Here is a 17,149-nt window from a genome sequence, read left to right on the forward strand (position 1 = left end):
GACGAAGGACGTCAAGGAATGCTTTCGCGAGCGGACAGCACGCGTCACTCCCGCAAGCTCCTCCCCCTCTGGGCGGAAATAGGCTGCAGCCTGCCCGGCCCCCTCAGGACAATGTCAAGCCACCGTCAGTGGATGACATCACAGCTCAAGATTTTTTTTCGCTGAACTCTTTTACTTTTGATCACCCGCCTCCAACAAAAGACTCAAAGACCATGATTGAACATTACCAAAACATGTTCCTGAAAATTAGGTCTTGTCAATCCAAGCCATCTAAACTTCATGCTCCGCCTCCCAAGACTCAAGCCCCGCCCACGTCACAGAATTGTTCTTTTTATCCGCCCACCCAACCTCAGGTGGGGGAAGAAGAAAGACTTTTTGGACAATTTAATGAGGAAGAGTCTGCCCCCCTCCTGACGTCCCTCCACCCACCCCCCAAAAAATGGCTCCAGACCGCGGGGAGCGCATCTGGTATCCGCTCCTTGAGAGGGGGGTGGGGGGGCTAGGGCCGGGAACTGTTCAGGTGGGGTGGGTCAGCTTCGCCATGCTAAGCCGCAACCTCCGTCCCGGACGCCGCCACCGGTCTTTCGGCCTGCTAAGCCGCAACCTCCGGCCCCGCCGCCGCCACCGGTCTTTCGGCCTGCTAAGCCGCAACCTCCAACTCGGCCGCCACCACCGGCTCGGCCGCCACCACCGGTCTTTCGGCCTGCCAGGCCGCAACCCCCGGCTAGGCCACCTCCACCTGCACCAAAGCTAGCACCAGCTCCAAAGCTAGCAACACGCCAAGACTCACCACGCCAAGGACCCACCACGCCAAGCTCCCGTACCTGCTCCACGCTGCCAAGTGCCGCCCGTAGCTGCTCCACGCCGCCAAATTCCGCCCGTAGCTGCTCCACGCCGCCAAGTGCCGCCCGTAGCTGCTCCATGCCGCCAAGCGCCACCTGTAGCTGCTCCACGCCGCCAAGACCCTCCAAGCCAAGACCCTCCAAGCCAAGACCCTCCATGCCAAGGCCCTCCAAGCCAAGACCCTCCATGCCAAGACCCTCCATGCCAAGACCCGCCACGCCAAGACCCGCCACGCCAAGACCCGCCACGCCAAGACCCGCCATGCCAAGACCCACCATGCCAAGCTTCGCCGCCTGACGCACCACGCCAAGCTTCGCCGCCTGACGCACCACGCCAAACTTCTCCGCCTGATGCACCACGCCAAGCTTCGCCGCCTGCCACGACGAGGACACGTGCAAATTCCACGCCTGCCGCGACGTCGACGCGCCCACCTCCTCGTACCGTGGCCGTTCCCGGGTCGCCCACCTCGTCAGGTGCAGCTGTGTTCTACGCGTCGCCGCCACCTAACTCTGCCCCGGTGGATTCGGGGACACGTGGTCTGGCGACCCACCGCCATGTCCCCCTCCCCCCTCCCCCCCTCCCGCCCTCCCATGACTCTTGTTCATTTTTTTGTTTTGTTTTTGGACATCTTGTATCTGTCCTTAAGGGAGGGGCTCTGTCATGTCTGTTGATCATGTTTTTGTTTGGCCATGTGCTGTTTGTTTTTTGGACTCTTTTTTTCCTGGTTGTGCACTCTTGCTTGTTTGGTTACCATGACTACCATTAGTTCCACCCGCTTCACGTTTTCACATTTTGAGTCACGCACCTGTTTTCACTAATCATGTCACCAGTATTTAAGCTTGTAGTTGCCAGGCAGTCAGTCTGGCGACATTAACTCTGTTTACCTCTGTCATTTTCATGCCCTGCTTATTCCATCTTTTATGCTTCTTGCCATGACACGTAAGTTTTTGTTCTGCTCATGTCACAGTAAGTGTTTATTTGTTTCACGCCCATAGTTTTTGCCCAAGTGCTAGTTTTGTTTTCTTAGCCAAGTTTGTACTTCCGCCTTGTGCGCGCCTTTTGTTTCTTTTGTTAGTGTAAAAATAGAAGATGTATTTACCTTCAAGCCAAGTCCAGTCTACCGTATTTCCTTGAATTGACGCCGGGGTATATAGTATACGCATGCCTCGATTTACCGCCGGGTCAAACTCGTTTCGCAAAATAATTAGCGCATGCCTAGAATTACCGCCGGTTCAGAATTACCGCCGGGTCAAACTCGTTTCGCAAAATAATTAGCGCATGCCTGGAATTACCGCCGGGTCAAACTCGTTTCGCAAGACGACTAAGACATAGCCGTAAAAAGTGATGAGAGTGATGAGGAAGCGGACACAGATGAAAACGATTTAAAACGACAGTGCTGTAGTTTTGGACGTACATGTCGGACAAGGTGACGGAGAAATGGACGACGCTGAAGATGAAGAGGTCTTAACAACTGATGAATCTCCACAGGATGTAGTACAAGTACCGTAGTAGATATCCATCAAGGTGTAGTGGGGGAAGCATCCGTCAGTAATGCCGACAGGAACATTTTCAGTTTGTTCAAGTTCAAATTATATTTTCTCTCTGGCCTCATTATCAATCAATGTTTACATTGATTGATAATGTTTGTTGTTACAATCGTAGTTAAGAATTAAAGTAGCATGTTTTATTTTCAATTTGTTTTTCATGCATTTTTACATACAGAAAAATGCGTACGTAATTGTTGAATGACCCCTTGTAAAAATAAAGAGTGTCACTTTATAATTGCCTTTTCAGACCCAAACAAAAAGAACTCCCGGGATGATTCATTGTGCTTTAAATTTTATCGCGGCATTAAGCAATGTCATGATGGTATCCTTACATTACACTCAAATTTATAAGCGCATGCCTAAATTTACCGCATGCCTTTGGTAAGCGCCGGAGTGAGAAGAGGTTTTAAATTAATTACCGCCCGGGCGCTAATTCGAGGAAATACGGTAGTTGTTTTGCATCCTGGGAAAGCAATCCGTGCAGTAATTTGCACCGCCATAGTCCACATACTGACAATATATATATATATATATATATATATATATATATATATATATATATATATATATATATATATATATATACATATATATATATATATATATATACTACCGTTCAAAAGTTTGGGGTCACCCAAACAATTTTGTGGAATAGCCTTCATTTCTAAGAACAAGAATAGACTGTCGAGTTTCAGATGAAAGTTCTCTTTTTCTGGCCATTTTGAGCGTTTAATTGACCCCACAAATGTGATGCTCCAGAAACTCAATCTGCTCAAAGGAAGGTCAGTTTTGTAGCTTCTGTAACGAGCTAAACTGTTTTCAGATGTGTGAACATGATTGCACAAGGGTTTTCTAATCATCAATTAGCCTTCTGAGCCAATGAGCAAACACATTGCACCATTAGAACACTGGAGTGATAGTTGCTGGAAATGGGCCTCTATACACCTATGTAGATATTGCACCAAAAAACAGACATTTGCAGCTCGATTAGTCATTTACCACATTAGCAATGTATAGAGTGTATTTCTTTAAAGTTAAGACTAGTTTAAAGTTATCTTCATTGAAAAGTACAGTGCTTTTCCTTCAAAAATAAGGACATTTCAATGTGACCCCAAACTTTTGAACGGTAGTGTATATATATATATATATATATATATATATATATATATATATATATATATATATATATATATATATATATATATATATATATATATATATATATATATATATATATATATATATATATATATATATATATATCGATAGATAGATATACCCAGACACATTTTTTCTCTAAATTTGGTCCCCGAGTCAAAATAATAAGCTTTTATATTTGAGGAACAGTCAAAGTGAAACAAGATATTATTTATCAAGTAAGTTGCTTGGATGTGAAACTGGCCATCACATTTGTGTTTTTTTCATTTTGTGGTTTTGAGGTAGCGACTTGTCCAGGGTGAACCCTGTTCCGCCCGAATGCAGCTGAGATAGTCAAGTCAAGTCAAGTCAACTTTATTTATATAGCACGTTTACGGCAACTTTTAAATTGAACCAATGTGCATTACAGGTTAAAAAAGCATAGATAAAAATCAAAACAAAACAAAAAAACAAAAACAAACAAAGAACATAAACAATGAATGAGCATTGTTTATGCTAGGATAGGCTCCAGCGACCCCAAAAGGAACAAGCGGTAAAACATTGATGGATGGATGGATGGATGGATCTCTGGGTCGTTGTTTCTCCATCATTCCTAATTTGCGCGCAACGGCACTGAGCGGTTACAGCCGGAACTGAATATAGCCACTTTTGTCCCTCGCCGGACTGTTAACAACAGCGAACACTTGGCTCTCCAGTGAGGGATTAATATCTTAGATGCTTCATGGCTAACGGCAACTTGCTTTTCTCAGGTTTGATCAATTATTATTTTTATTTTAAAGAATATTTGTTTGCTGTTCAGCTAATTGACGTGTGCATATGCAATATTTTATAATTCGCCAATACAGCACCCATAGCGATCGTTGCTTTACATCCAGTGTACACCAGCGCAAATGATATGCTGTTGAATTTACCGTGTTTAACACACCAACTGACAACTACTTTCAAAATTGTATGTAAACATATGTTTGCTATGCTTTAATTTAAGATGTGTCCGATGAGAAGGATCATTATGCTGTTCTGGGAGCTTGTCCTTCAGATTCACTTCAGGAGCTCAGGCACAGATATAAGAAGCTGGCCTTGCAGGTAAAACAACACCTCTCTCTTTCCCTTGCTCTCCAACACACACACACACACACACACACACACACACACACACACACACACACACACACACACACACACACACACACACACACACACACACACACACACACACACACACACACACACACACACAGATAAATATGATATTGATTTTTGATTTTTGAAAAAACGAGTTCAGTTTAACAAAAAGCAAAACAAAAACAAATAGTTTAGCTTTTGTGTAAACAAGGGATGGGCGTTATTTATTGTGCCTGCTGAAATAACGACATATATCCATACTTGCCAACCCTCCCGATTTTCCCGGGAGACTCCCGAATTTCAGTGCCCCTCCCGAAAATCTCCTGGGGCAACCATTCTCCCGATTTTCTCCCGATTTCCACCCGGACAACAATATTGGGGGCGTGCCTTAAAGACACTGTCTTTAACGTCCTCTCTCACCTGAAACCTTCACCCCTTGAAGGCCTACTGAAAGCCACTACTACCGACCACGCAGTCTGATAGTTTATATATCAATGATGAAATCTTAACATTGCAACACATGCCAATACGGCCGGGTTAATTTATAAAGTGCAAATTTAAATTTCCCGCTAAACTTCCGGTTGAAAACGTCTATGTATGATGAGTATGCGCGTGACGTCAATCGTTGAAACGGAAGTATTCGGACCCATTGGATCCAATACAAAAAGCTCTGTTTTCATCTCAAAATTCCACAGTATTCTGGACATCTGTGTTGATGAATCTTTTGCAATTTGTTTAATGAACAATGAAGACTGCAAAGAAGAAAGTTGTAGGTGGGTTCGGTGTATTAGCGGCGGACTACAGCAACACAACCAGGAGGACTTTGAGATGGATAGCAGACGCGCTCGCCGCCGACCTCACCTTGACTTCCTCCGTCCCCAAGAATCGATATTGAATCGAATCGTGGGACACCCAAAGATTCACAGCCGTAATATATATATATATATATATATATATATATTATATATATAGCGCACTTTCCGCGCGCGCAATGATGTCATGTTATGGATGAAAAAATAAATTTTTAGACAATAGGATTTGCCTGAGCGGCTAGGAGACACCGTGAGTAGCAAGCAGTACAAAGCGGATAAGAAAAGACAGAAAAAAATAAGATTTTTATTTTTTTTTTATACTTGGGACTTCCCGCGGGCCTGATTTTGGACGCTGGCGGGCCGGATTCGACCCGCTGGCCGTAGTTTGGGGACCACTGATATAAACAGTGTACCGGCCCAGTCACATAATAATGTAGCGCTGGACGGGTTTTAACAATGGTTTTTCCTCGAAGATGTCAAGAAATGCTGACACGTTGTATGTTTTTTAAATGGTTTAATGATAATGCAAGGCATACTTGCTCAACAGCCATACATGTCACACTGACGGTGGACGTATGAACAACTTTAACACTGTTACTAATATGCGCCACACTGTGAACCCACACCAAACAAGAATGACAAACTCATTTCGAGAGAACATCCTCACCGTAACATAACATAAACAAAACACAGCAAATACCCAGAATCCTTTGCAGCACTAACTCTTCCGGGACGCTACAATAACATCTACGGCTGTTGGAGCTCAGTGCACAACTGTACACACAACAAGAAGGAGACGAAGCAGAAGAACGAAGAAGATACATGGCGACGGCGAGTAAGAAGAAGAAATACGCTTGCAAGTTCCAAAATGATTGGAACAAATAATTTCATTTCATCCAGAAAAGCTCAAAGGGGAAGGTATGCTGCCTGCATACGTTTGTTCACAATTGTAATCCGACAATATCAATTGATATTTTTTTAATTATTTCCTTATTACCTTTTATTACATACAAAAAAATCTTAATGAAGTCAATACTGTAAAATTACAAAAAAAAGCAAAATATACTATTGGCTCTTACTTCTTGAGTTTGTAAACAACTAAAATAATATATATATATTTTTTTATGATCATAAAAACTATCGAAATAGTCACTTTAGTACTGACTATATACTGACACTATACTTGGTATCAACTGTCGATTTTAGTACTGATCCGCCCACCCTTGTTTACATTCAAGAGCTCTCGCTTAGGGGTTAGCTATGCTTTTTCGTATCCTCCTACAGTGTGTAGTGAGCATGTTAAGCTATTTTTTGTCCTCCAGTGATAATACTACATGTAAGAAACAACGTTTCTTTACAGCAATGGAGGCGCGGATAAGTGATTTAGAAGTTGCACTGTGGAGGGACATTAGCCCCTAGTGAGGATGCTACAGGAGGACGCCTTCGTTCTCTTATTGCTGTAAACACATTAACACATTATAAAATGACTTAAGTCCAATTATTCATTCAGATACTGTATATCAGTGATTCTTAACCTCGGTTCGATCGAACCCTAGGGCTTCGGTGAGTCGGGCTCAGGGATTCGGCAGAGGTCAAGACACACCCGACTCATCGTGTAAATAAAAACTTCTCCCTATCGGTGTATTACGGATACGGCAACAGCAGAAGTCACACTGATTTGCAGGTGTGTAATTTGTTGTGAGTTTGATGTACTGTGTTGGTTTTGTTCGTTGAACAAGGTGATGTTCGTGCACGGTTCATTTTGTGCACCAGTAATAAAACATGGTAACACTTTAGTATGGGGAACATATTCACCATTAATTAGTTGCTTATTAACATGCAAATTAGTAACATATTGGCTCTTAACTAGTCATTAAGAAGTACTTATTAATGCCTTATTCGGCATGGCCTTAACCCTAACCCTCTAACCCTGGCCCTAACCCTCTAACCCTAACCCTAACCAAATAACTCTGAATTAAGTCTTTGTTATTTAGAATTAGGGCTGGGCGATATGGCCTTTTTTTAATATCTCAATATTTTTAGGCCATATCGCGATACACGATATATATCTCGATATTTTGCCTTAGCCTTGAATGAACACTTGATACATATAATCACAGCAGTATGATGATTCTATGTGTCTACATTCAAACATTCTTGTTCATACTGCATTAATATATGCTCATTTTAAACTTTCATGCAGAGAGGGAAATCACAACTAAGTAAATTTAGCAAAACTGTATTATTAAACAGTTATTAAGCAGTGGCACAAACATTCATGTCATTTCCAAAACAGAAAGTGCAAGATTGTCAGAGACATTTTAAAACAAGCTATAAGTGCACTTTTGTGAATGATGTCACTAAGATGACATTTCAAAACAACACTAAATTAAAGTGCACTTTTTGTGCAGAACGGCACTACAATAGTTTAAAACAAATAAAGCGCACTTTTGTGCTTGATGACACACAAGATATTTCAATAAGTGTCACATAAAAATGAGCTGCATATCAAATAGCAGAGGTGTGGACTCGAGTCACATGACTTGGACTCGAGTCAGACTCGAGTCATGAATTTGATGACTTTAGACTCGACTTGACAAAATGTAAAGAGACTTGCAACTCGACTTAGACTTTAACATCAATGACTTGTGACTTCACTTGGACTTGAGCCTTTTGACTTGACATGACTTGCTACTTTCCCCAAAACCCAAAGATTAAAAAGTTATTTGGGAGCGCTCCGTATCTTTCATTTTCTACGTCTGTGTCTATAAGCGTGTGTGCTGCTTGTCAGCTGGTGTGCTCTCAGTACAACAGTCAATCAAATTAGATCTACGTTGTTTTCATCCCACAGCATTCAGCCAATCAAATTGCAGGACAACCACCGAACAAGAGTTGTCAAACAACGCGGCAGTGAGAAACAATTATGCCAAAGTTGGTTTCGTTCGGGTATAAAACTACGACTTGGTCAACAAAAAACGAATTGCCGTATGCAAATCACGCAGTTCGAATATTACAGACGGAGACGCAACAACTTCCAACTTCGTTCGACATTTGAAGTTCCACAAAGAAGGGTACGTTTTGAATGTAAGATAACGTTTATTGGCTAAGTAACATGACTTTTATTTGCTGTGTAGTTAAATCAGTGAGGCTGTAAACTCACTGCTAACGTTATAACCATAGACATCTTATAAGGGTACGCAGCATTGAGCGCTACTGCCTATTGGCACAGACGAGACGCGGCGCCGCCATCTTGGAGTGGTGATCCGCTCCACTCAGTGCAATTCATTTGGCAGGAGCAATGAACTGTCAGAGCATTTAATTCATCTTACCTCACTGAATACCACTGATTTTCACGCGCTTTTTTTGTCAAACGTGTAGCTATGATAACGGACACATGCTTTGGCGTTTTTATTATTCATAGTTTGCTTAACAGTAGTATAATATTCTTCTACGCTATAAATGGCCAGACGTCCGAGATCAAAACTGGGAATATAATCCCACAGAAGGGGGAAAAAAACGGTCAGCTATTTTTAAATTGAAGAAACAATATGATTAGGTTATATATACATGCATATATCCTACATAAACAATGTATGAATACATTAGATATCTATATATCTTAGGGACCTATAGACTGCAGCAGCAGAGAGTTTATTCTGTCTTGACACTTTGTATTGATATTTTCTATTACATTCTTCCCGTAAATGATAATGTTTACAGTGATTGTTTTATATGTATTTTTTATGTATGTCGCTTTGAATAAAAGCGTCTGCCAAATACTTAAACATAAACATATATAAACACCTGAAAGTCTTTATCAGCTAAAACCACCAATCTGTTTCACTGGATTCAGAATAAAACCAAATGCTGTCTTACCCAACAATGTTAGTATTTGAATATTGTTACTTGAAGACTTATTCCTGGTTACACTTATACTGTTAAGAAAGTATTGTCTCATATTTTGCCTAAAATGAGAATGCATCATAATCAGTGGCGGCTGGTGAATTTTGTTTTAGGTGGGGCTGAAAGTTTGTAAACCAAACCCCTGTAGGGCAGTCATCCTCCCCCGGAAGATTTCTTTGTGATTTTCACATACAAATATTGAAGATCTTTGCTCCTTCTCAACTCTGTGGTTATATTATTTTCATAAAATACAACCAATAGTATGTTAATGTTTGTTTTTGCAAATGTGTTTATTCTGTAAAGGAATGAGTTAAATGTTTAAAAAATGTTAAACTATTAAAATGACTGGTTAATAGTGCTATTATGAATTGCAATGTCAGCACTATTTTTTTCCCTGCAATTTCAAAGGCACTTGTTATAATAAATAAATACAGAGTTTTAAAAGCATACACAATCTGTGTAAAAATATTAGTCTGTGGTTAAAAGGACTTGAAAGGACTCGAAACTCAAAATGCAGGACTTGGGACTTGACTTGAGACTTTCTAGTCTTGACTTTGGACTTGACTCGGGACTTGCCTGTCTTGACTCGGGACTTGACTCGAGACTTGAGGGCAAAGACTTGAGACCTACTTGTGACTTGCAAAGCAATGACTTGGTCCCACCTCTGTCAAATAGTATATGTCCTACGGTGTTGATGTGGAAATAGTTGCTTCGGCATTTAGTTGGTGTGGCACCGAACGGAGATGTTGACATGTAAAGACATATTCCCGCTTGAAGCCAAACCACCGTCCGACGATGGACCCCGTGCTGTTTTTCTTGGGTATTAATTATTCCTCCATTGTTACCAGATTCGCACCTTCTTTCTCTCGTAGTACCACTCAAACCACACTGTTAGCTGTTAGCATCACAGCTAACGTTACCATGTCGGTACCTGTCTGCTGCGCGGGAGCGTGTGACGTTGCTCACGTGACATTATGTGACGTATGTAAGAAGGTGCGCTTGTTTTAAAGGCCTACTGAAATGAATTTTTTTTATTTAAACGGGGATAGCAGATCCATTCTATGTGTCGTACTTGATCATTTCGCGATATTGCCATATTTTTGCTGAAAGGATTTAGTAGAGAACAACGACGATAAAGTTCGCAACTTTTGGTCTCTGATAAAAAAAAGCCTTGCCCCTACCGGAAGTAGCGTGACGTAGTCAGTTGTTCGCCTCCTCATATTTTCCTATTGTTTTCAACGCAGCTAGATCGATTCGGACCGAGAAAGCGACGATTACCCCATTAATTTGAGCGAGGATGAAAGATTTGTGGATAAGGAACGTTAGAGTGAATGACTAGAATGCAGTGCAAGACATATCTTTTTTCGCTCTGACCGTAACTTGGGTACAAGCTGGCTCATTGGATTCCACACTCTCTCCTTTTTCTATTGTGGATCACGGATTTGTATTTTAAACCACCTCGGATACTATATCCTCTTGAAAATGAGAGTCGAGAATGCGAAATGGACATTCACAGTGACTTTTATCTCCACGACAATACATCGGCGAAGCTCTTTAGCTACTGAGCTAACGTGATAGCATCTGGCTCAAATGCAGATAGAAACAAAATAAATAAATCCCTGACTGGAAGGATAGACAGAGGATCAACAATACTATTAAACCATGTACATGTAACTACACGGTTAATAATTCTCAGCCTGGCAAAGCTTAACATTGCTGTTGCTAACGACGCTGAAGCTAACTTAGCAACTTAGCAACCGGACCTCACAGAGCTATGATAAAAACATTAGCGCTCCACCTACGCCAGCCAGCCCTCATCTGCTCATCAACACCCGTGCTCACCTGCGTTCCAGCGATCGACGGCGCGACAAAGGACTTCACCCGATCACAGATGCGGTTGGCGGCTAGCGTCGGCTAGCGCGTCTGCTATCCAAGTAAGTCCTCCTTGTTGTGTTGCTACAGCCAGCCGCTAATACACCGATCCCACCTACAACTTTCTTCTTTGCAGTCTCCATTGTTCATTAAACACATTGCAAAATATTCACCAACACAGATGTCCAGAATACTGTGGAATTATGAAATGAAAACAGAGCTATTTTGTATTGGCTTCAATGGGCTACCGATACTCCTGTTTCACTGGCTACGTCACGCGCATACGTCATCATCCAAAGGCGTTTTCAACCGGAAGTTTAGCGGGAAATTTAAAATGTCACTTTATAAGTTAACCCGGCCGTATTGGCATGTGTTGCAATGTTAAGATTTCATCATTGATATATAAACTATCAGACTGCGTGGTCGGTAGTAGTGGGTTTCAGTAGGCCTTTAAGTGTCTGTGAGAAGGAGAGACAGGAAGGAGTGAGAAACGCATGGTTTAATGCCCCGCAGCTAAAAGCAACTGCGTGAGAACGTATACTCGAATATCACAATATAGTCATTTTGTATATCGCACAGAGACAAACCCGCTATATATCGATATATCGCCCAGCCCTACTTAGAATATGTTCCCCTAGTGTCCAAAAAACTCTAAATTAAGTCTTTGTTACTTAAAATATGTTCCCCATGCTAAAGTGTTACCAAAAACATATAACTTTGTCTTGAATTAAAAAAAAAACTAAAGATTTTATTTTTCACTAAAGAAGAATTCGGTGAATGCGCATATGAAACTGGTGGGGTTCGGTACCTCCAACAAGGTTAAGAACCACTGCTGTATATACCTGCATATTTGTAATGATTTTTAAGCATATTAACCATTTTTGACTTGTGTGCTCTCATTGTTGGTTCGAACAGTGCCACCCAGATCGTCTTGGAGGTTCAGAAGCTAAGTCTGGTCTGAGGATGTTTCTTGAAATTGATGCAGCCTGGAGAATTCTGAGTGATGACAGCACCAGGAGTCACTATGACCAACGGAGAAGAGGTATCAAAGTAACTATCTGCAATTTTTCCATTCATTGGCCATTATTGTTCAAATAGTTTTAGTTTTAGCACAGACTGCGGCAACTGGCTCTCATTTTAGTCTGTCTTGTACGTGTGATACTGTATGAATGTTATCGTGTGAATGGTCTCAGTGCTTAATTAAGTTAAAGTTAAAGGACCAACGATTGTCATACACACACTAGGTGTGGTGAAATTTGTCCTCTGCATTTGACCCATCCCCTTGTTCACCCCCTGGGAGGTGAGGGATCAGTGGGCAGCAGCGGTTGCCGCGCCCGGGAATCATTTTTGGTGATTTAACCCCCAATTCTAACACTTGATGCTGAGTGTCAAGCAGGGAGGTAATGGGTCCCATTTTTAAAGTCTTTGGTATGACTCGGCCGGGGTTTGAACTCACAACCTACCGATCTCAGGACGGACACTCTAACCACTAGGCCACTGAGTAGATTCATACTCCCTAATAGAATTGCAGTGAGTTGGATTTATGGGTCTCATTGAAAATTACAAGCGAGTTTCATCAGTCTTAACACAACAAAGACGGCATTGCTAGAGCTATAGGCTCGCAGTCGCTTGTCCTCGGAACAGGGAGAAGATGACGCCGGTGGAAGCAATTTAAACAAAAGAGGTGTTGCAGAACAGGCCTGCTAGCAAGGCAAGCATAAAAACCACACAGGCCACCAATTCCGAGAATCTTTCTAACCAACGCCAGATCCAGCATCCACAAAACAAACAAACTTGAACTATAGTTGGTGAGCAATAACAGGTTTCGGGACAGCTGCGCGATTGTCATCACAGAATCAAGGCTACACTTGCTCATCCCAGGCATAGCTGTTTAGTTAACAGGCCACAGCCTGCACTGCTTTGCGAATCAAAGGCTTCGGTAAGAGAAGAGGGGTAGGTGCATCTACACACTGGGTGCCTGGAGCACAAACGGTAACATTATTCACACCCTCTGCTGTCCAGATCTAGAAGCCATCTCAGTAGTTTGCAGACGGCCAGCAACTTGGCAGTTCCAGGTTCAATCCCAGCTTCCGCCATCTTAATCACGACCGTTGTGTCCTGGGCAAGACACTTCACCTTTGGGTGGGACGTGGTTAGGGCTTTGCATGGCAGCTACTGCCATCAGTGTGTAGGAATGGGTGAATGTGGAAATAGTATCAAAGCACTTTGAGTACCTTGAAGGTGGAAAATGAATGGATGGAAGAATAAATAAAAATAAAAATATATATTTAATTAAATTGTGTGTGCACATGCGTGCGTGCGTGCATATACAGTGAAACCTCGATCCACAAACTTAATTGGTTCTTGAACATGGTTTGCCAACCGAAACGTTCGTATAGTGAAACACATATCCCCATAAGAATTGGTTGGACAGAAGTCCCCATTTTATATTATAAAATGCACACTTTGAAAAGAGTATAATATATATGTATGTATATATACAGTACAGGCCAAAAGTTTGGACACAGCCTTCTCATTCAATGCTTTTTCTTTATTTTCATGACTATTTACATTGTAGATTGTCACTGAAGGCATCAAAACTGTGAAACCTGTGAAGTGAAAACCATTTCAGGTGACTACCTCTTGAAGCTCATCGAGAGAATGCCAAGAGTGTGCAAAGCAGTATCCGGAGCAAAGGGTGGCTATTTTGAAGAAACCAGAATCTAAAACATGTTTTCAGTTATTTCACCTTTTTTGTACATAACTCCACATGTCATAGTTTTGATGCCTTCAGTGACAATCTACAAAATCCAAAACCAGTGAAGTTGGCACGTTGTGTAATTCGTAAATAAAAACAGAATATAATGATTTGCAAATCCTTTTCAAATTATATTCAATTGAATAGACTGCAAAGACAAGATATTTACTGTTCGAACTGAGACACTTAATTTTTTTTTGCAAATAATCATTAACTTAGAATTTAATGGCAGCAACACATGGCAAAAAAGTTGGCACAAGGGGCATTTTTTACCACTGTGTTACATGGCCTTTCCTTTTAACAACACTCAGTAATCGTTTGGGAACTGAAGAGACCAATTTTTTAAGCTTTTCAGGTGGAATTTTTTCCCATTCTTGCTTGATTTACAGCTTAAGTTGTTCAACAGTCTGGTATTTTAGGCTTCATATTGCGCCACACATTGTCAATGGGAGACAGGTCTGGACTACAGGCAGGCCAGTCTAGTACCCGCACTCTTTTACTATTAAGCCATGCTGTTGTAACACGTGGCTTGGCATTGTCTTGCTGAAATAAGCGGAGACGTCCATTTCTTGGGCACCACCATCACCCAGGACCTCAAGTGGGAGCCGACCATCAGCTCCCTCATCAAGAAGGCCCAGCAGAGGATGTACTTCCTGCGGCAGCTGAGGAAACTTAAGGCGCCGACCGAGATGCTGGTGCAGTTTTATTCAACCATCATCGAGTCCATCCTCACCTCCTCCATCACCGTGTGGTTCCCCGGCGCCACAGTCCAGGATAAGCATCGACTGCAGCGCATCGTACGTGCTGCTGAGAAGGCGATTGGCTGCAAGCTCCCATCCCTCCAGGACTTGTTCTCCTCCAGGACCAGGAGGCGTGTGGGTCAGATCACAGCTGACTCTTCTCACCCTGGACACAAACTATTCTTCCCTCTCCCCTCAGGCAGGAGACTACGGTCCATCCAGACCCACACCTCCCGCCACCTGAACAGTTTTTTCCCCTCAGCCATCAGGCACATGAACAATAACTCCTAACAGTAGCTCCCTTGAATTCCTTCTAAGTCTATAACAAGATCTGATAGCTCAGTTACAGCTCTTGTTATTACCAAATCTGTTATGTGTTTTATGTTGCACGATTGCACCAAGAAAAATTCTGAGTTTGTGAACCCGTTCTCAAACAATGGCAATAAAACTATTCTGATTCTGATTCTGATAACGTGCTTGGATGGAAACATATGTTGCTCCAAAACCTGTATGTACCTTTCAGCATTAATGGCGCCTTCACAGATGTGTAAGTTACCCATGTCTTGGGCACTAATACACCCCCATACCATCACAGATGCTGGCTTTTCAACTTTGCGTCTAAACAATCCGGATGGTTCTTTTCCCCCTTGGTCCGGAGGACACGACGTCCACAGTTTCCAAAAACAATTTGAAATGTGGACTCGTCAGACCACAGAACACTTTTCCATTTTGTATCAGTCCATCTTAGATGAGCTCAGGCCCAGCGAAGCCGACGGCGTTTCTGGGTGTTGTTAATAAACGGTTTTCGCCTTGCATAGGAGAGTTTTAACTTGCACTTACAGATGTAGCGACCAACTTTAGTTACTGATGGTGGGTTTCTGAAGTGTTCCTGAGCCCTGATGTTGCTTGTTGATGCATTCAATCCCCAACTTCTACCATCCTAGTCACGTCCGTTGTGTCCTTGAGCAAGACACTTCACTCTTGCTCCTGATGGCTCCTGGTTAGCGCCTTGCATGGCAGCTCCCGCCATCAGTGTGTGAATGTGTGTGTGAATGGGTGAATGTAGAAATAGTGTCAAAGCGCTTTGAGTTTCTTAAAAAGGTAGAAAAGCGCTATACAAGTATAACCCATTTACCATTTATACATCCATGTATGTACAAACCCCGTTTCCATATGAGTTGGGAAATTGTGTTACATGTAAATATAAACAGAATTCAATGATTTGCAAATCATTTTCAACCCATATTCAGTTGAATATGCTACAAACACAACATATTTGATGTTCAAACTGATAAACTTTTTTTTTGTTGAAAATAATCATTAACTTTAGAATTTCATGCCAGCAACATGTGACAAAGAAGTTGGGAAAGGTGGCAATAAATACTGATAAAGTTGAGGGATGCTCATCAAACACTTATTTGGAACATCCCACAGGTGAACAGGCAAATTGGGAACAGGTGGGTGCCATGATTGGGTATAAAAGTAGATTCCATGAAATGCTCAGTCATTCACAAACAAGGATGTGGCGAGGGTCACCACTTTGTCAACAAATGTGTGAGCAAATTGTTGAACAGTTTAAGAAAAACCTTTCTCAACCAGCTATTGCAAGGAATTTAGGGATTTCACCATCTACGGTCCGTAATATCATCAAAAGGTTCAGAGAATCTGGAGAAATCACTGCACGTAAGCAGCTAAGCCCGTGACCTTCCATCCCTCAGGCTGTACTGCATCAACAAGCGACATCAGTGTGTAAAGGATATCACCACATGGGCTCAGGAACACTTCAGAAACCCACTGTCAGTAACTACATTTGGTCGCTACATCTGTAAGTGCAAGTTAAAACTCTCCTATGCAAGGCGAAAACCGTTTATCAACAACACCCAGAAACGCCGTGGGCTTCGCTGGGCCTGAGCTCATCTAAGATGGACTGATACAAAGTGGAAAAGTGTTCTGTGGTCTGACGAGTCCACATTTCAATTTGTTTTTGGAAACTGTGGACGTCGTGTCCTCCGGACCAAAGAGGAAAAGAACCATCCGGATTGTTATATGCGCAAAGTTGAAAAACCAGCATCTGTGATGGTATGTGGGTGTATTAGTGCCCAAGACATGGGTAACTTACACATCTGTGAAGGCGCCATTAATGCTGAAAGGTACATACAGGTTTTGGAGCAACATATGTTGCCATCCAAGCAACCTTACCATGGACGCCCCTGCTTATTTCAGCAAGACAATGCCAAGCCACGTGTTACATCAACGTGGCTTCATAGTAAAAGAGTGCGGGTACTAGACTGGCCTGCCTGTAGTCCAGACCTGTCTCCCATTGAAAATGTGTGGCGCATTATGAAGCCTAAAATACCACAACGGAGACCCCCGGACTGTTGAACAACTTAAGCT

General features: G+C 42.2%; 1 protein-coding gene across 2 annotated transcripts in view; it reads left to right on the forward strand.

Annotated features, from left to right (window-relative positions):
* The first annotated feature begins 4,156 nt into the window (after positions 1 to 4,156).
* dnajc24 (DnaJ (Hsp40) homolog, subfamily C, member 24) overlaps positions 4,157 to 17,149 on the forward strand; it is a 35,124-nt gene continuing 22,131 nt past the window's right edge. For both annotated transcript variants that reach the window (XM_062035393.1, XM_062035394.1), the window contains exons 1-3: positions 4,157 to 4,297; positions 4,534 to 4,631; positions 12,173 to 12,299. In XM_062035393.1, the coding sequence (XP_061891377.1) occupies positions 4,270 to 4,297; positions 4,534 to 4,631; positions 12,173 to 12,299 (253 nt within the window). In that variant the 5' untranslated portion in view covers positions 4,157 to 4,269. The remainder of the gene's footprint in view (positions 4,298 to 4,533; positions 4,632 to 12,172; positions 12,300 to 17,149) is intronic.

This window comes from Entelurus aequoreus, linkage group LG24, assembly GCF_033978785.1.
Source record: "Entelurus aequoreus isolate RoL-2023_Sb linkage group LG24, RoL_Eaeq_v1.1, whole genome shotgun sequence".
NCBI classification, from domain to species: domain Eukaryota; kingdom Metazoa; phylum Chordata; class Actinopteri; order Syngnathiformes; family Syngnathidae; genus Entelurus; species Entelurus aequoreus.